Genomic DNA, 16,999 nt, shown 5'->3' with positions numbered 1-16,999 from the left:
CAGTTCTTACCGTGTCATTCAAGACAACTTCGCATCGTGGATCTCAGCTCGAGTTCTATCCTACAGATCATTCAGTAGAGTGGCTTCCTTCCTTCATACGCCGCCGGAGCAAATCGAACAATGTTCCGGTACGTGTGCTGCCAAGTTCGTCATGTCATGACGATCAGTCCACCCGAGGAAATCATGAAACTGGATATACACGTCGGCTCAAACCCTGCCGTAGCCCCCTTCCTCCAAGAAGGTCTTGGATCTCTTGACTATGTTGCTCAATGCATCGAGCCACTTCGTGAGCTCGACGTCGAACTTCTCGTGCGATCCTCCTTGGGTCAAGCGATTGTAGAAATCTTGACGATGCGGAATGGCGAGCATCGCTACCTAGTAATTCATTCGGTGTGGCGTGGACGATGGATAGATAGAAGCACGGGGACATGAACGGGTGTCCGACAATCAGATAGAATCAGGCGCGGACACGAATATAGACACGTACTGTAACAGCCGACCGAACAATGAACGTGTGGTGGTGCTTCAAGACAACATCATATGACCGCCTGAAGCAGACATGAAGTTCCGTCGACTTATCGCTCTGCATGTTCTGCAGTGCCTGACATGTGAACAGAAGACCGCTGTATATGTCAAAGACGAGTGAGATTACATACATGTGAATCCACGGCCACGCCGAGATGTCAGGACGGGAAAACATAGCTTACCGTATGAGCCGCACGAGACAGGGAACTGACTGTCTTTCTTTGTCTTCAGTCGCGCATATTACGAGCTTCTCGAGGGTCGTCGACCGCGAGGGTGTTGCTTCGTATCGAGTGCGTACACCCTGTAGTGAATCATCAGTCAAATACAGGTCGCATGGTTTGCCGTCGTCAAAACTGACAGCGAGGTTTCCCCTCAAGTCCGATTGAACAAAGCCGAAGATTCCATGGCCCAGTAGATCTGTGGGGTTTACGAATCATCAAGTATGCCATTAGTGGTGCAGATGCGTCGCCATACCGAACAAATTGAGGAAGTCTGTGGTCGCCAAGAGAAAGGACGCCGTCTCGACCCCATCTTCCGTAATCGGGACGTCAGCGAAAGACTAGAGGCGGTCAGTTGCTCTGAGACAGAAGAACAGTCGAGATAGAAAATGCACCTTTGCTGTTTCGAACAAAGGCGCCATGGCAAAACAACTCTGGAGTCTAGTAGGGTGGGTATCGTCAAGCAACGGGAGAGTCTAGATGGTAAGAAAGGTCGCCTGTAAGCAACGCATACTCCACTGGTCAAGCAATGTGGTAGACGACAAGCAACCTGCAGGCCATGTTGTACGCACGCTTTTCATAAACACGCCCTGGGAGTCGCTGGAGCTTCTACGGCAAACCCCGCAAGTCGTGGCCTCCTGCCTCTAGAGTTAACTCGACTGGGTGGTCTTATGTCTTCCCACAGAGTGAGCCCGCTCAGATTCCGTGTTTGCTGTTAGTGAACAGCCTGGATGTATGCGAGGGTAGCGCGCTGCGTCTACTATAAGTTCCGGTCCATGCAGAGCGTCAGTAACGCCGAGTGTCTAGTACCGTGAGGTGGGCGTCTGCGATTCTAAACGTGGTTGCTGTTTATCAGTATTTGTTCTCTTGCACCACGGTCTCGTTGAGTCCTAGACACCGGGAACATTGCACCTTCGTATGAACAGGAATCGCTCGCGGCCCTGGATAGTGTGCAACGGGAATGTGGACTCCAACAACACCGGGTAACTTCATCAGCGTCTTCAGGCCACACCAGGCTCTGACCAGTCGTCTTTCGCGACCCACTATTGCCTTCTTTGTCAAGGCGAACATCATGGTGCCGCATGTCGTTGACATGCCCTCGTCGGTCGTGCTCCTGTGCGACCATGTCTCCTGACATTCGCCGCTGACGACGCGGATAACGTCCGCTCCCCAGGCCTCTGATCGTCTTCCAAACAGCCCGGATCAGCACACAAACATCTGTACTATATCACAGCACTGCCAGACACGCCATGGCCCGCGTATATACCGACGTAAATGCAGTTCTCGGACCTGCGTGGTACGAGTTTGGTCCGTCGGTTTGCGCTTCCTGTCCACAGCCGGTGTTTGATGAACATATGGATCTTTCGCAGAGAGCACGAAGATAGAGTGGAACGTGCCAGATCGTTACGAGATCACTCGGCGGATCGGCGGTGGCAAGTATTCCGATGTGAGCTTCAATCCAGTGTAGACGGTGACCGCTCAGTGACAACTTCCTGCTACGCCATGTAGGTCTTTGAAGGCGTCGACTCGTCGAACGAGGAGATTGTCGTCATCAAAGTGCTCAAGCCGGTAGCGAAGAGAAAGATCAAGCGGGAGATCAAGATTCTTCGCAACCTCTCTGGTGGCCCCAACATTGTCGGCCTGGTGGACGTCGTGCGCGACTTTGCCTCACGATCCCATAGCTTGGTCATGGAGTATGTCAGAAACGCGGACTGGAGGGACATATACCGTTCCTTGACCGAACTAGAAATCAAGCAATATCTGTTCCAGCTACTGAGGGTACGTAGCTACTCGCAGGTGTCGTGGTGCCACTCACACTCGCCACCCAGGCTCTGGACTTTGCGCACTCCCGCGGAATCATGCATCGCGATGTCAAGCCGGGCAACATTATGTATGATCGCGAACAACGCAAGGTATGTCGGTCCAATGACAAGAGGTCGCAGTAGCTGACCACCTCGTGCTAGCTAAGACTCATTGACTGGGGTCTGGCCGAGTTCTACCACCCGGGCACGGAATACCCTCCACGAGTTGGCTCGAGATATTGGAAGGGCCCAGAATTGCTCGTCAGCCACAGGACATACGACTACAGCCTTGATTTATGGAGCGTAGGCTGTATCCTCGCTGCGCTGGTGTGTGTCTCCCAAGCCCTTGTCTCGCTTAGTGTCTGATTGATTCTGTTCGACAGGTGTTCCGCAAGGAGGCCTTCTTCCGTGGCAGAGATAACGAAGATCAGCTACTGAAGATCGTGAAAGTGCTCGGCACAGACAGCTTCGAACAGTACTTGTTTACCTACAACCTCTGCCTTACGAACGTGAGCGACGAACTCGTGCAGCAGTACGTCACGGCTCCTCGTCCTCTGACGTGATACTGAGACGCGTATCCAGACATGCCAGACTGCCTTGGTCACGTTTCGTAACGGCAGAGAACCGAACTGCAGCAACGCCGGAGGCCCTCGACCTGCTCGACAAGTTACTACGATATGATCACCGAGAACGACTGACAGCGGCCGAAGCGATGGCGCATACTTATTTCAGTAAGATCGTCTTTCTCGATCAACCTTGATCTGGCTAACCCATCATTCGGCGACCTGCAGATGTTGTACGACTGCAGACTCCGTCAAACCCTGCGGAGTGCTTCAGCGACTCCGGCTTCTACTCGACTTGAAGACCGGGGCGCCGCGGTGCGGCGCTTCCTAGGACTTTTTCCCGCTGTACCACTAGATTACTCATCGTGTGCTGAACGGATCATGTTACCGCAGCTCAACCGCTCTGTATTGACTCGAAATGAATTGTTCCTGGCGAAGAGCCTGACACTCACCCTGCCCCGGCTCCGTAGCCACAGGACGACAAGTTGTGAATACTCAGAACCCACGGAGCCTCAATGTTGTTACGTGCGTGATTCTAGGCTCAGACGAAGTGAGAAAGACTGGCGAGCCGCATTTCACGGAAACCGAAGAGAAGTTGTGGGGAGTTGAGTAGTCGTCCACATGTATATTTGCGTACTGTCGAGATCACACGAACGTCTAGGACATAGCGTAAGTGAATACTGGAGACATACATAGACCAAGCACGGGAAGACCTAGAAGACCGTCCACATCTTCACCGCCGATGTCCTTCATATCATGTGTGGAGACACTACAGGTTGATAAAGTTAGGACATCCCTAAGTAGCTGGAACGTGTCTTCGGTGAGGCTGATCCAGCGTCCTCGGAGATCGCCCAGGCCAGGGAATGGAAGTAGAGAGGGACGTAGCCGTAAGTCGTTGCTAAGTATGCTTGTCCCAACTGAGCATCCACTCATGGGATCCCGGACGCTTACCTCTCCCGTGAAAAGAGCCAGGCTTGGGCACCGCGCGGCCGGTCTGAAGCAGACTTATACGGGCTAGTTCTGGGCTAGTTGGAGGTAGCGCTTGTTATGATGATGATGGGGTGACGCAAACCGGCAGCGGTGATTATAGGCTCTTCGGTGTCCCAACCACACGGCTGCTTCTATATTGTCGCCTCAGATACGGTGAGTGTTGTTTCTTTACGTCGAAATGTCCATCATGACAAACCAGCGTGACGAGGACGGCCTACGCAAGGGCACAACGCCCAGCGAAGCATGCGATTATTTCGGACACTCTGGGTTGGGACGCCGACGCCCTGTGCTTCTAGGCAGTTGTCCGGTTCCTGTGGACTTGCAGGGCTCAGCGTGGACTGAAAACCATTCCGTCATCCATCCTTTCGAGGGCGTTTTAAACCCACAGCCGACCTGGCCTCCCTACCCGGATCAACACTTGAGCCTAGTACGCAGAAGCCCGAAGTGGTCCTGATATGAGAGTGCGGGATAGAACGGCCACTGTACTCGGGATATTAGTCAGGAGAAGATTGGGGGAAGATGAAACCACCGCTGACCTATCCAGAGCAACAGTCGCCCGACATATCTCTAAGTGCGTTCCCTGTCAAATTGCCGTCAGCGACGAAGCTCCGTATGCAACCGGGAATACGACGAATGTCCAGCTTGTTCAAAGCTGCATTGCGACTGGCGACCGGTGCCCGTATGCCGCAAGCGATGTGCATGAGGACGAGTTATGGCGGAATGCATTGCAACATGTACAGAGAGCGTGGAGACGGGAGATCAGCGTAGAAGACGGAGGCAGTCGGTGATGGGATATGTGGGACGATTTGGGGACCGGATGGGAAGTACACATGCTGGGAACACATGGCTGAGTTTCTCAGGAACGTCAAGGCGGCCCCAGATCAGAGGCTCGCTTCGCGTGCTGGCTAGACCGAGACGGTGTGGCCGGCGGGAAGATTAACGTTTGGCGAGGATGGGAGGATGATGGGGGGCAGACGGGGGCGTATAAGTTGCAGTATATAAGGGATTCGGCGGGCGACCTTGGCTGGAGCCGTCCGTTCATCGCTCGACCCGAGTGATTGTGCCTCCGTCCCGATCTGAGATCTGCGATTGTTGGCTTCATTTCACGCGCCCTGTGTCTCCACACCGCCGGTCCTCCTACTTCATGCCCGCAGACCCACCCGTGAAGCACAACCCCGCCGCCCGCCAGCGTCGCACTGCGCGCAAGGAAAGCGAGGACCTCAAGTCCGAGGGCGGCACCTATGCACGCGAAATAGAGCTCAAGCGCAGCAGAGGCGAGATCTCATGCGCCGAATGTCGCAGGTGCGATCACCGCGTTCCCTTCACCCATACCGCGGCCACCTCATTGACTTGTTCACATCCCGACCAGGCTTAAGGTACGCGTCTACGCAATCCAGACCACCCCTCTACGGACAGACCCCCTGAATGTGACCTCTAGATTCGCTGTGACAAGACCATCCCATGCCAGTCGTGCCAGGTGCGGGAGCGCTCGGTTTGCTGTGGTAAGATAGGAGACTTACATTGGGCGTAGCGGAGAGGATGTGCAGCGTTATGTCCGAATGGTGCGTGACCTAGCACAAGACGAGATAGTAGGGAGTCTGACATACCACAGGGAGCCTTGCAACTGGCCAAGGCACTCGGTCAGACACTCGTGCTACAGCCGCTGAGCCATCCCTAACCCGTCTGTGGCAGGTTCGTTCTTGCTGCGACAGAACACCTGCATCGCCGAATAGCGAAGATGAGCGAGAGGATAAGGGAGCTGGAGGATGCACTCACGATCGTTCAAGCGAAGTGTAGCGACCAGCCCCATCCGCTGCTATCGGAAGGAGATGCCCACCTAGTGAAGCAGGACTCACCCATGGCAGAACAAATACCGAGCGGCTCGCGGAACATGATAGACTCCTTCGGGATGTTGTCCCTATCGGACCATGGTGCCTCGTCTACCTTCTTCGGTCCCACGGGAGGCTCAGAGGTGAGTGCCGTGATACAAGGTTTGCCGTCTGGTGCTGATTCGTCATGCAGTACCTCCTGGTCGTAAGTTGCTATCCCTCTGGTCTCCCTCCGAGGCTCACTGATCGCGACCTAGGACGACCGCGACCCGTTAAAATCCACTTGGGACGGCAGTGACCCAACCGAGTCCCCGCGCACCTCCAAAAGCCCTCCAATATCGGCCCGCATCTTGCGTGCCTCTGATTCATTCCCATTCCCGTTCGTCGGGCCGTCTTCGGAGGTCCACGAGCTCCTGTTGGAGCATCTGCCCTCTCACGAGCGGGCGCGCCATCTGGCGGAGGTGTACGTTGAACACGCAGCATGGCTGTTCAGGGGCGTCACAAGAGAACAGATCCTGGACGAGATGGTGCCCTTCGTATATGGCCAACCTATCGAGACAGAAGACGGCACGCCAGTCGAATACAGCAACCCTCACGACCTTGCGCTTCTATACGTAGTTTTTGCCATCGGCTGTCTAGTAGACTTCAACCAGGAACCTGGGAGCACGGAAGCTGCGGGGTACGAGCAGCTCGCTCGCGCGGCTATGAGCCTGAAGTCTGTATGGGTCAAGCCGTCCTTAACAACTGTCCAGACACTCCACTTGCTCAGCATCTATAATGGCATGGCTGAGGATGAATCGAGGCCCGATAGCATGTCAATGGAGATATCATGGGGTGAATTAGCACTGGCCGCTCAAGTCTGTCAAATTGTAAGTCATGTTGCTGCTAATTAGTGGTTGTACTGATGTTCGTTCTCGTCAGCTTGGCCTTCGTATGTATTCGCTTCTTATGTCCTCGATGTCTACTGACTTGCTGTAGACCGGGATAGTTCGAAATGGGGCCTACCTGAGAAGATAGTCTATCGACGTCGTCTCTTATTTTGGAACATTTTTGAGGCGGACGCCTGGCAGGTACGTGGTGCAGTCTGTGAGACCACATTGAATCCGACGATTGTACACTCAGGCCATGGGTACGGGTCGACCACCGTGTTTCAGCCGTGGTTATGTTGATTGCCAGGCTGCAATGGCACAAGATCTCATGGAAAGGGACGATATGGACACAGTCTGTGAGTTCTCCTGGGTTTGCTGCCGCTGAGCTAATTGAGCAGCTACTGACTATGAAGTTCAGTCGAGGAGTTCTTCATGCGATTCTCGTACGAGTGCGTCGCCGAAGTCGCCATGAAGACTCTCGCAGCGGAGCCGCCGACCTACGAGACGATCATGGAGTTGGATCGACACGTTCGCGACTTCCCAATACCGCCGGAGGCAGTAGCCGTTCTGGAAGACTTGGCTCCCCCACCCGATGCCGAGCCACCCACGGTCATCCACTCAATGGAAACAATGGTGATGGCTCATAGTCGCGAAGTCTGTGAGTCAATCTTAGCTGCCACGTTGGGTTGACTCACAAAAGATTACTCGGGCCAGTGTTGATGTACATCCACCGGACGTTCTTCGCGCAGGCCATTGTGGACTGCCCAACGAACCCAGTCAAGAGCGAATACGCCCATTCCTTTCTGACCGCGTACAGGGCGGCGGTCGTCGTGCTCAAGACCGTCAAGCAGCAGTTTGGCATGTACCCGGGTTTGTGTGCGCGGATCTGGCCAATATGGACGTATGCTTTCTCAGCAGCTGTGTGTGCCCCTTTACCCCGTGTTGCGGACTCAGTTGACCCTGCGACAGGTTATCTTTGGCATGGTGGTCACTCGTGGGCCAAGGTCGCCACAAGCGCAACAAGCCATGTCTAATCTGGAGCTTGCCTGCGACATGTTTGCACAGGCATCCCAGCACAGCCGCCGAGCCGCTAGAGCCAATGTGAGTCTTTACCATGGTCTATATCTGTTCCTGACTGACGGCTGGGACAGAGCGTCATCGTGAAGCTGCGGGAAAGGGCTCTGTCCTCTCTGGCCGCTGCTAGAGGTACTTCACTGGCAGTGCCTGTCCCTGGGGGCTCCGGCTACGATGGCAAGGGCTTCGAGCAACAAGACGAGCTGGAGATCTTTGCCGGTCGGAGGACCGTTTCTGCTTCGAGCGCGCCCAGACGCGCTTCTCTGTCACCGGCGCGCCCAGGCCTGTCTGTGCAGACAGGACAGATGGCTTCTCCGTCATCAGCTGATTCCCTGGCCTCCCATGCATCATTTCTGCCCCCTCCGCATCAGCAAAACGCCGTCCCGCCATACTCGATGCCCGGTCCCTCCGATATGGGTGGCTGGACCTTGCAGCAGCAACAGCAACAGCAGCAGCAGGTCCCTATGGCGTCGTATCCTCCTCACTCTGACCAGTGGTACCGCCAAGATGCATACCCTCAGCCGCACACAGCTCAAGGCGCCTCCTGGGCTGGCACATCCCAAAATCCTCCTCATGCCTCCATGCCGCAGCAGCAGCATGGGAGTGATATGATGCAATCGTACCAAAACCACCCGCAACTTGGCGGCAGTGTGCAAAACTTCCGTCATCCAGGTCATGTCTACCCGGGTCCGGCCACATATCAGGGAGTTCACACGCCATATGAGCCTCCGCCAGAGCTGGTCAACCTCGGGCTTGCTTCTCGGGAAGGAAACCTTGACGCGAGGTGGACGTCCCTCATGCATGAGTCCGGCTTCCTGGACGACGTCAACTTCAGGACTTGAGTAGATGCTCCCAAACGATCTGCGTGTATTCGTGTGGTCTAGGGTCTTCCGGGGTTGGAGTGTCTCTAGACAATTTCTCTGTCTTTCTCTCTTCACGGGATTCTGGCGGACATTCGTTGGAAATGGACTGTACTCTGTACTCGTCGGTCACTGTAGTAATGTTGTACGATCGCTTTCGATGATATCCATTCGATTCGCAACTGCTAAGTGCACCGCTCAAGCACTACTTCTTACAAAGAACCTGACCAATATTTGTTCGGGACAGTTGACCTCCCACATCGGACCCCACCTTGATGCCACCGGTCCCAAGCCGGTCCTCTAACGCTTACATCCTCGAGGCGGCAGAAACATTCACTCTCAGCCAATCGGAGTGTGTCGGAAATCAAATTCCGGCAACTTTGGGCCAATGAGAATCATAGATTTAACCTGCCGAGGGGTGTTGCCGACACCCGCTCGGTCGGACTTGCCACATGCTCCTGTGACCCGGGACTCGGGCGAGCAAGTCATGCAGAGTACGAAATGAGCTCCTTTGCATCCCGCTTGCATCCGTACCATCATCCCCGTACGTAACGACCAGGCGATCCCCAACGCAGACGAGGGCGGTGCAGCTCACTCCAGAGGACGACATATACCTCTAGATACCTAACCTATGCCGGCCGAGCGAACAGAGACCAGGAAAGCAGCGGCCAGAAAATTGAGTAATAATGAGGACGACATAGAGGTCAAGCGTGCTCGGGGAGAGATATCTTGTGCAGAATGTAGGAGGTGTGTGGCGATGCCGTTGTAGCTCACGACTTCTGCTCAGTGTTACAGGTTGAAGCTGAAGTGCGACAAGAAGCTTCCCTGTGGCTCGTGTGTCCGCAGAGGCTGCACCACCATATGCCCCAATGGTGTGTTCTACTTGAGCCCGAGCTTCGCAATTGCTTATTGCTTCCCCAGGGAGTCTTTCCGCTGGGCAAGGTACTAGGTGAGTATTGACATGATGTCTCCACATTGCCAAATGAGCGAATGTCTTGGACAAGATTCATACTTGCCGACACCGAGCAACTCCATCGCAAGATCTCCGAAATGAGCGAGCGAATCCGTCAGCTGGAGGATACGGTCGCCATTTTCCAAGCCGGCGTCTCCAATGAACGTCACCCACTGCTTCGAGACGACCTGCTTACGATCAAGTTTGGGCCGGAGGTTCGTCGGACCGTGGACGAGGAGCACCGGAGGGAAACATTATCGCAAGCTATAGACGCCCTTGGCACATTAACGATCGGGTCTCACGGAGAGACGAAGTACTTCGGTCGATCGGGTGGCTCTGAGGTGCGTGGTTGTGTGTGCAAGAAGCTGATAGATTGTACTCACTTTTGTTGACGGCTGTAGACGCTCTTTTTGGTAAGTCCCATGCTTAGCCTCACCTCATGGCCACTTACAGGGCATACAGACGAACATGCCGAACGACGAAGAGGCTGTCGAGGCTCCAGAGGCGATTGAAGATGTTCCCGAGCTGCCTGCCGAGTTGGCAAACCTGCATCTCGCGTTCCCGCTCTCGTTCACGGACGATGGTCTCGAAGGTTACCTGGACTCACTGGAGGCGTTGCTACCTATGCACCCTCGTGCGTGGGCTCTCTGCGAGGCGTACCTTGCACACTTCACCTGGTGGAGTCGACCGATCAAGCGTGACGAGCTCATTGACGATATCCTCACGCCCATTTATAACGCAATGAAGTCCGCCACGCCAGGTGAAAGACCGGGCTACTGTGCGGGAGGTGCGGACACGTCCCGATGTCCCCATTTACTCGCGGTCCTGTTTCTGGTGCTTGCTATTGGTGCGCTTGTGGATCTGACACAGCCACCATGCAGCGCGGAGGCCGAGAAGTACTACCGCCTAGGTCGGATAGCTCTATCGATGAGGTCTATATTGGATTCGCCAGAAATTGAGACCGTTCAGGCAATCACTCTCATGGCTGCCTACCACAGTCTCTGCACCCTACGATACAGTGTAGAGAGTGCTTGGACTCTAGCATCACTTGCTACAAAGCTTGCTCAAAGTGTACGTGTGTGTGTGCCTGTCGTACCTGATTGTCAGCTGATGGCTTCACCCGACTAGATCGGACTGCGTAAGCAACGTTGTTTGTTGACGTGCCCAGCCCTTGATGTTCGGCCTTCGCAGATCGTGACAGCAAGCAGTGGAAGATGGATGAGAAGAATGTACAAAGAAGACGAAATCTGTTTTGGGAGATCTTTGTTTTCGAGCTAATTCATGTATGCCCCGAGGCACCGAGGCGATTCCTCAAGCTGATTGTTGTCATAGTGTATCGCGCTGGGCCGCCCACCGTCCATCAACTTGGCTCATATCGACTGCGAGCTGCCCAACGATGAAGATGCTGACGTCGCTGACAATGGTGACACGATGCAAGGATGTATGTGACTATGCGCGGGTTTGTCGAGCTTGGCTAACCACGCCAATCGTGAAGACTGGCACTTCAAGATGATCTTCTCTCGCGATATCTATTCCCCAATCGTCGAAACCATGCTTGCCGCCAAGGGTCCCACATACAATACCATCCTAGACCTCGACCGGAGGATACGCCAGATGACGCTACCCCCGATCAAACTTTACCTTCGCCCGGATGACGATGATTACAACAATCCTGCTCTATGTATGAAGAGCTATCTCATGTCGCATTACCGTTCACTCAGTAAGTCAAGGTTCCGACGGACTTGGACTCTTCCTCACGATGCTTCAACTCACGATGCTTTTAACCAGCCATGATTCACATTCATCGGACATTCTTTGCCCAAGCCCTGCTCGATAACCCCAACAGTCCTCTGTCTAGTCCTTATGCACCTTCTTTCCTAGCTGCAAATCGCTGTGCATCGATCCTCCTAAAGTCCTTTATCCACCACCACGAACGCTGCGGCGATTTATGTGGTCGTTTCTGGGGAATGTGGACGCACGCATTCTCGGCAGCAGTACGTCCGCCAGTCCGGTTGCCTCCTTCGTTATCTCATGCATCCGCACAGATCATCATCGGGGCGACTGTGATTCGTATGCCGCAATCAAGCCTTACACCGAGTGCTCTCATGGAACTCGACCTCGCTGTTGGGGTTTTCGAGAAAGGCGCGGTTAGCTCGCTTCGTGCGAGACAAGGCTTGGTAATATATTGTCTGAATCTCTGTTTTATGCGCGCTAAGCGATGTCTGCTCTCAGCCGATCCTGCGGAGGATTCGTGACCGGGCTAAGCAAGCCTACGAAGAGTACCGCGACAGACACCTTAACCCGGCGACCAACGGGACCCCAGCCCCGATCCCGGACGAGTATCAGCAGGCCCTCGCGATCTTTGGAGGTCAGACGAGGATATTACCTAGCAGAGCCCTCTCCCGGAGGCGTCAAAGAAATGGACGGTCTTCAACAGACAGCCCACGAAGTGGTCAGCCCTCAAGTCAACATTCGCCAACGTCGACCAGTGCCGCGACAACCCCTCCGCCGGCACAGACGCCCAGCGATAGCAGTGGCAACTCTCCCTCCCCCGAATTCCATCCACATCCCGCGTTGATGATGTATCTTTCCCAAGTCCCGTCGAATTCACCCTTCCAAACAGCAGATCTTCAACATCTGCCAGTCCACGCCCTAGCCCCTACCTGTCCACCGCCCGCCCCCGTTCCGGTACCCCAGGTGCCGGGGACTCCTACCGCTGGTCACAGCCATATGAACGTTGCCGATTCGTATCCCCAAGGCGCTCAAGCTGATCTGGACTTCCTCAATAGCCTCTTGTCCAACCCGCAGTACCAGTCCCTGCCGTCCCTCCCGAACGGCAATGCGTTTGCCAACGGCAACGCCATGTTGACCGACACCTATAACATGCCCCAGCCCTTCGCCACAGACGCCATCATGAACGACCAGTGGATGTCGCTCATGCAGGAAACTGGGCTTTTCGAGGGCATGGAGGGCATAACGAATGACGACTTCACGCCTAACCTATTCTCGTTCTGATTAGGTGTGTGCGAGTATGCTATGGATGTATGTTGTATCGGTCGTGTGCTCTGTCCTCGTCTCTGTATTGACTAGCGCTCTCGGTATGCTCCTGTCTGCAGCATAATATAACGTCTCCGTCTGTACTGATAATTAGTCCTCTTAATTATAGCTTGCTTTCTGTTCCGGCGTAGTATGACAATCGCAGAAGTGTCGTCCTCAGCTTGTTGGCGCCGTCATCAAATCGCGAGGCTGGGACGGCGACCGTGTGCTGATGCTAATCTCGCAACAGGCACATGCTGCAATGCTTCACAACCCCCACTGGTTCTAGACGAGGATGTTCGCTCGGTTTTGTCAACCATCGTCCTTGGACCGTGATCGATTGAAGATTCGCCACGCCTACTTTGCCACTTGTAGGCCGAGACGGGACTCCCGAACTCGAGCATCCTTACCAGGATCTGCGGTGTAAGTCGGACTGATCTCAGATTCTACTATCGCAGTGATTCTTGCTAGGCTGGTATCGATTCCGGCGCTCCGTTTTGGCCCTGCAACATGTTCAGCATGTGCATCTCCCCCCATGTGAGCGTAGTCCAGGAGGTCGCCGCAACTCAATGTCCTTATATCCGATTCAGTGATGATGCTAACGGTGATGGCATGTCGCAGTACGTTGTCTGCCGCCCCGTCGTGGCCCTCTGTTGACAATGGAATTTTAGACGAAGGTTTGGGCGACGGGCGTGTAGTGCCCTCTTGAATGTTGCGTCCGGGACAACTTCATGCCACCAAGCGAATACTTCCATCTACGCCGCAAGTATTAGTAATGGCCCAGCCTGCATCCTCAAGACGGTTCGCCGTCTATGCACGTCTTCCGAAATACTTCGCCTGCTGATTGCAACTAGATTTGCAAAGGACTTGTGCACTGCAGTCCATCCACAACAAATGAACGTTGATGATCGGTTGCTGTCCTTCAAAAGTACACGACGCATTGCCATTAGCCCTTTCCCTATCGGTCAACGAGCTAGGTATCCTGTTCCCACGACGAGCCTTCACACTGTAGTTGTGTGGTTGGACGGCTTGTGAAATGTGTTCAGACTGAAGAGTCATCGCCCGCGCCCGCGCGGCTGTTCATCGACTATCTTGTCGACGTAATACTCTTCTCGACCCTCGATTAGAGAAAGCGCGGGTGGAATGCATTTCGCTCTCGCCCACAGGTACTAATCTACCAAGCCTAGTCCACACTTTATAATTAATAACCTTGACGGTGTCTAGATGAATCAGAACGGACCGCATTCGCGAGACCTTTCCATCGCTCATAATGACTTTCTGTCGTCTGCGGATTGTCTGGTCACGACACTGCTTTGTTATCATCATCCTGTGCCTCACTGTCCTCGGGCTCTTCAATGAATGCGCGAGACCCCCGGCGGTCAGCCGTGCATTGCTAGTCGCTGGTCCTGGTATCGTGTACCACCCCATGCAGGTTGCGACCGGCAGCACAATACAATCACCCACTGCTCCTTTGGCATTGCGTGGCGAGTGTGCCGTGCATACCAGCGGCCGCATCGTACGGAGGCGGTAATCTGACTGTAGGTGGCTCAAAAACACTGCAAACGCTATGTTCTTAATCACCAGCAAAGGGTTCCTGCGACGATCGGTGAGAGTGCTGCGCTCTACGTGTACGTCGATTCGCCGCGTCGGCCTTCATAATATATTTACATCTACTGGTGATATTGTACACCTCCGCAGCCTTGCTGGAGTTCTCGCTCTACTCAGAACAGTACTACGTTGCGCAGTTTTTCTGCTCGTCATACAGATTGTGGGGAATAGGTCTCATCGTCCATTGAGACGCACGTTGGCTCAGCGCCGAACCACCACCACCATTTCAGTTGCGGAAGAAGACAATATTCCTATACAGAACGAATAAGTACACGGTCTAGAGAGCAATCGCCACGTTCTACTCACATCAGGTCCGCACGCAGGGTCGCATTTAGTCCAAACAGGCCAATCTAACCATTCCATGAGTTCGTCGAACTGGCCGCTCCACTCGTGCATAAATCCTGTCAGCACTTCCTCGCTCTTGCCCTCTGCGTCAAATGCGTCCACCCATGCCTCCGTATATACCCTGCAAATCTCGTGAAGTACCTCGTCGACGGCATTCTTCAGTAAAATCTCCTGCTTCGTCAGTCGCTCGACAGGCAGCGCCTTCGTGAAGCTCTCCGCGCAGCCGCGCGCGGTATCCGCGAACCACACGTTCGTGCCGATGTGGTCGTGTCGAGGCATGTATGGGATCAGCGACGCGACGAGCTGCTTGCGCACGACCTGCAGACGCTCAGAGACGTTCGTCGCTGGACTATGCAACAGGTAGTGCATATACGGAAGGCGGTACGCAAAGCGATCTTGCACGACGTGCGCGAGGCCCACCCAGTCCACGTCGCCACGCGCTCCTGGGCTCCAGTCCCGCGACATCATCTCGGCAATGTCTGCGCGGACGCGCGCGATGTCCGGTTCGGAGATGTTGCCCACGCGATAGTCCTCTCGCTTTTGAGAGCGACGGGCTTCGACGAGGGACGTGAGAGCGGGGTCGAAGAACGAGATGATAGTGGAGGGATAGACACGGACACGAAGCTCGCCGGGGAAGTCGTTGTGCCATGCACCGGCATGGCGCGACTCGAGGAACGTGAAAGGGAGGGTACCTTTCCAGCCTTTTGGCGGAATGAGCGTGGTGCGATTGACTGGGTTTCTCGGAGGTTTGCTCATGAGAAAGTCGTCTCGCCCCAGGCCATGATACAATGCATTTGAAGAGCGTAGACCACCCAACTGTTCGGTCGTAGAGGTGGTCGCAGGGAGCACGAGGTCATGGACCTGACGCTGATCAGGTACCCCGTTGTTCGTCCGGACGGCGGAGACGACCTCGACACCTTGTGAGAAGTCGCAATACATAATCTCGCTGTGGGACACATCAGATCATATTCGAGTGACACAACTGAAATCGCCTACAAGTCCCATTCCATCCTGATGAAACCGTCAATGCCATGCGACTTCGCCCATTCGCAGCCATCGTTAATGCGTGCAATTTCGTCAAGTATCGAATTACCGGTGCGTCGGAGATCACCCCAGAAGAATATATCCTGTGTGTCAACAACACCGCCGTCCTTATTGGCACTGCATCCGTCGAAGTAGATGAAGTGCAATTCTCGCGTGGTCGTGAATGTGAAAAGAGTGCCGTTCGATCCTAAAGCAAAAATGAAGGCATGCTCGGGGTCAAAAGCCATCCAATCCCTCGAGCGATAGTTTGTGGTCATAGATCCATGATATAGCAGTGTCCCAGCGGGGATACCGGCGCGTACAATCGAATGACCTGCATGACATTGAGCTTCTTGTGACGAAACAACGATGCGCAACACACCATTGGGATATTTCGAGTTCGGTTTCAACTGCATGAGAGACGCGAGGGACTGGAAGACGAGATTACTGGAAGCATACTTTCCCAACTTCTCGTTCCACAACCGGTTTCCCTTTATGATCCCGGGCCTGTTATCTGCTTGTGACGAGAGGTAGGTCTGGGAAGCATTGGCTAGAATCCCAGCTATGGCAAGGATGCCTGTGAGGAGTACAGGTTGTGCCAGCCAGCGCATTGCTGAGGAGCGAGCGCAGAGACGAGAACAGTGCGAAACAAGTCATGTTGCACACGGAATAAATAGCAGAAGGCTGCGCAACTGAGCGGCAGTCCGTCAAACAGCCCAATGCCCATCATGCTGCTTATCGGCGTCGGCGACAGTAACAATACAGATTACTAGTACTACGTACGCATATCCGGTGGATTCGTTGACGTCTGTTTGGCATCTCACACACGCATCGGGCGCCGGGCGTCTCCGCCTTTCCATGTATGTTCGATATTATTCGAAATCTGGTGAATAGAACCGACCCAATTGTGAATAGTCTCTGTTTCCGAGCATAAACATGATAGGTAGCGGGACGTCCTACCGCAGCGTGCTTTGAGGGGTCTGAGCGAGGAGATGTGGACGCGATCATGTTGAGCAACTTCAAGATGTGGCCACTGTGAGCGCCTATAGGCCTAATCGTATCTTCGTGCGCACGAACACCAGCGTTGAGTGAGCACTGAGCACCACTCTTCTCACAAGTTCGGCACATTTGCCCCATATCTGCTGGTTATACTGTGGTCTATGTGGCTTAGTGTTGACAACGTTGAGCTTGCAGATACGCCACATATGAGAACCGCACCTTGGCAGCAGCTAGCTACGCTTCTCGGACCCTAGCGCGCTATGGCGAGTTCAATTTGACCTTGGTCGATAGCTTAAAGTGACGGGC

At 54.3% G+C, this 16,999-nt stretch overlaps 6 protein-coding genes across 6 annotated transcripts; 4 read left to right on the top strand and 2 right to left on the bottom strand.

Moving 5' to 3' along the window:
* Positions 1–207: 207 nt before the first annotated feature.
* On the bottom strand, positions 208–1,165 carry C8Q71DRAFT_703342 (glycolipid transfer protein; the record flags this gene model as incomplete). Its single annotated transcript, XM_047920311.1, has 6 exons — positions 208–375; positions 488–623; positions 708–826; positions 884–942; positions 1,000–1,084; positions 1,139–1,165. 6 exons carry the CDS (start codon positions 1,163–1,165, stop codon positions 208–210), a joined length of 594 nt encoding a protein of 197 aa, XP_047781385.1.
* Positions 1,166–1,993: 828 nt separating this feature from the next.
* C8Q71DRAFT_721581 (kinase-like protein) lies at positions 1,994–3,407 on the top strand (the record flags this gene model as incomplete). Its single annotated transcript, XM_047921463.1, has 8 exons — positions 1,994–2,051; positions 2,114–2,190; positions 2,253–2,522; positions 2,573–2,656; positions 2,708–2,872; positions 2,929–3,077; positions 3,128–3,276; positions 3,337–3,407. 8 exons carry the CDS (start codon positions 1,994–1,996, stop codon positions 3,405–3,407), a joined length of 1,023 nt encoding a protein of 340 aa, XP_047781384.1.
* Positions 3,408–5,067: 1,660 nt separating this feature from the next.
* On the top strand, positions 5,068–8,366 carry C8Q71DRAFT_744044 (uncharacterized protein). The gene is made up of 14 exons (XM_047922914.1): positions 5,068–5,400; positions 5,468–5,474; positions 5,537–5,575; positions 5,630–5,660; positions 5,711–5,738; positions 5,791–6,070; positions 6,121–6,132; positions 6,185–6,796; positions 6,849–6,858; positions 6,906–6,997; positions 7,050–7,152; positions 7,215–7,454; positions 7,511–7,716; positions 7,766–8,366. Exons 1-14 carry the CDS (start codon positions 5,243–5,245, stop codon positions 7,958–7,960), a joined length of 2,013 nt encoding a protein of 670 aa, XP_047781383.1. The 5' UTR covers positions 5,068–5,242; the 3' UTR covers positions 7,961–8,366.
* On the top strand, positions 8,367–8,919 carry C8Q71DRAFT_744039 (uncharacterized protein). Its single transcript, XM_047922913.1, has one exon. The coding sequence runs from the start codon at positions 8,452–8,454 to the stop codon at positions 8,710–8,712; it is 261 nt and encodes an 86-aa protein (XP_047781382.1). The 5' UTR covers positions 8,367–8,451; the 3' UTR covers positions 8,713–8,919.
* Positions 8,920–9,233: 314 nt separating this feature from the next.
* On the top strand, positions 9,234–12,898 carry C8Q71DRAFT_744038 (fungal-specific transcription factor domain-containing protein). Its single transcript, XM_047922912.1, has 14 exons — positions 9,234–9,274; positions 9,351–9,477; positions 9,526–9,602; positions 9,652–9,679; positions 9,735–10,023; positions 10,084–10,095; positions 10,145–10,753; positions 10,811–10,820; positions 10,874–10,965; positions 11,015–11,123; positions 11,178–11,402; positions 11,471–11,676; positions 11,728–11,859; positions 11,915–12,898. The coding sequence occupies exons 2-14, from the start codon at positions 9,362–9,364 to the stop codon at positions 12,695–12,697; spliced, it is 2,688 nt and encodes an 895-aa protein (XP_047781381.1). The 5' UTR covers positions 9,234–9,274; positions 9,351–9,361; the 3' UTR covers positions 12,698–12,898.
* A 1,449-nt stretch (positions 12,899–14,347) lies between these two features.
* Positions 14,348–16,440, bottom strand: C8Q71DRAFT_905153 (uncharacterized protein). The gene is made up of 4 exons (XM_047928884.1): positions 16,077–16,440; positions 15,668–16,028; positions 14,633–15,617; positions 14,348–14,577 (listed from the first exon to the last, which is right to left on the bottom strand). Exons 1-4 carry the CDS (start codon positions 16,303–16,305, stop codon positions 14,476–14,478), a joined length of 1,677 nt encoding a protein of 558 aa, XP_047781380.1. The 5' UTR covers positions 16,306–16,440; the 3' UTR covers positions 14,348–14,475.
* Positions 16,441–16,999: the final 559 nt, after the last annotated feature.

Source organism: Rhodofomes roseus, assembly GCF_022264815.1.
Source record: "Rhodofomes roseus strain CIRM-BRFM 1785 chromosome Unknown C8Q71scaffold_5, whole genome shotgun sequence".
NCBI classification, from domain to species: Eukaryota; Fungi; Basidiomycota; class Agaricomycetes; order Polyporales; family Fomitopsidaceae; genus Rhodofomes; species Rhodofomes roseus.
This window is presented reverse-complemented; position numbering and strand designations above follow the sequence as displayed.

Bases quoted from the DNA above. Each gene is read 5' to 3' on its own strand.
- C8Q71DRAFT_744044 (XM_047922914.1), top strand. From the start codon at position 5,243: ATGCCCGCAGACCCACCCGTGAAGCACAACCCCGCCGCCCGCCAGCGT. The intron at 6,998-7,049 runs GTACGTGGTGCA...TTGTACACTCAG, and splicing joins TTGAGGCGGACGCCTGGCAG to GCCATGGGTACGGGTCGACC. The intron at 7,153-7,214 runs GTGAGTTCTCCT...TATGAAGTTCAG, and splicing joins GGACGATATGGACACAGTCT to TCGAGGAGTTCTTCATGCGA.
- C8Q71DRAFT_744039 (XM_047922913.1), top strand. From the start codon at position 8,452: ATGCCGCAGCAGCAGCATGGGAGTGATATGATGCAATCGTACCAAAAC.
- C8Q71DRAFT_744038 (XM_047922912.1), top strand. From the start codon at position 9,362: ATGCCGGCCGAGCGAACAGAGACCAGGAAAGCAGCGGCCAGAAAATTG. The intron at 9,478-9,525 runs GTGTGTGGCGAT...TCAGTGTTACAG, and splicing joins TCTTGTGCAGAATGTAGGAG to GTTGAAGCTGAAGTGCGACA. The intron at 10,966-11,014 runs GTATGCCCCGAG...TTGTTGTCATAG, and splicing joins TTGTTTTCGAGCTAATTCAT to TGTATCGCGCTGGGCCGCCC.
- C8Q71DRAFT_905153 (XM_047928884.1), bottom strand. From the start codon at position 16,305: ATGCGCTGGCTGGCACAACCTGTACTCCTCACAGGCATCCTTGCCATA. The intron at 15,618-15,667 runs GTAGGCGATTTC...TGTGTCCCACAG, and splicing joins ATCAGGATGGAATGGGACTT to CGAGATTATGTATTGCGACT. The intron at 14,578-14,632 runs GTGAGTAGAACG...CGTTCTGTATAG, and splicing joins ACCCTGCGTGCGGACCTGAT to GAATATTGTCTTCTTCCGCA.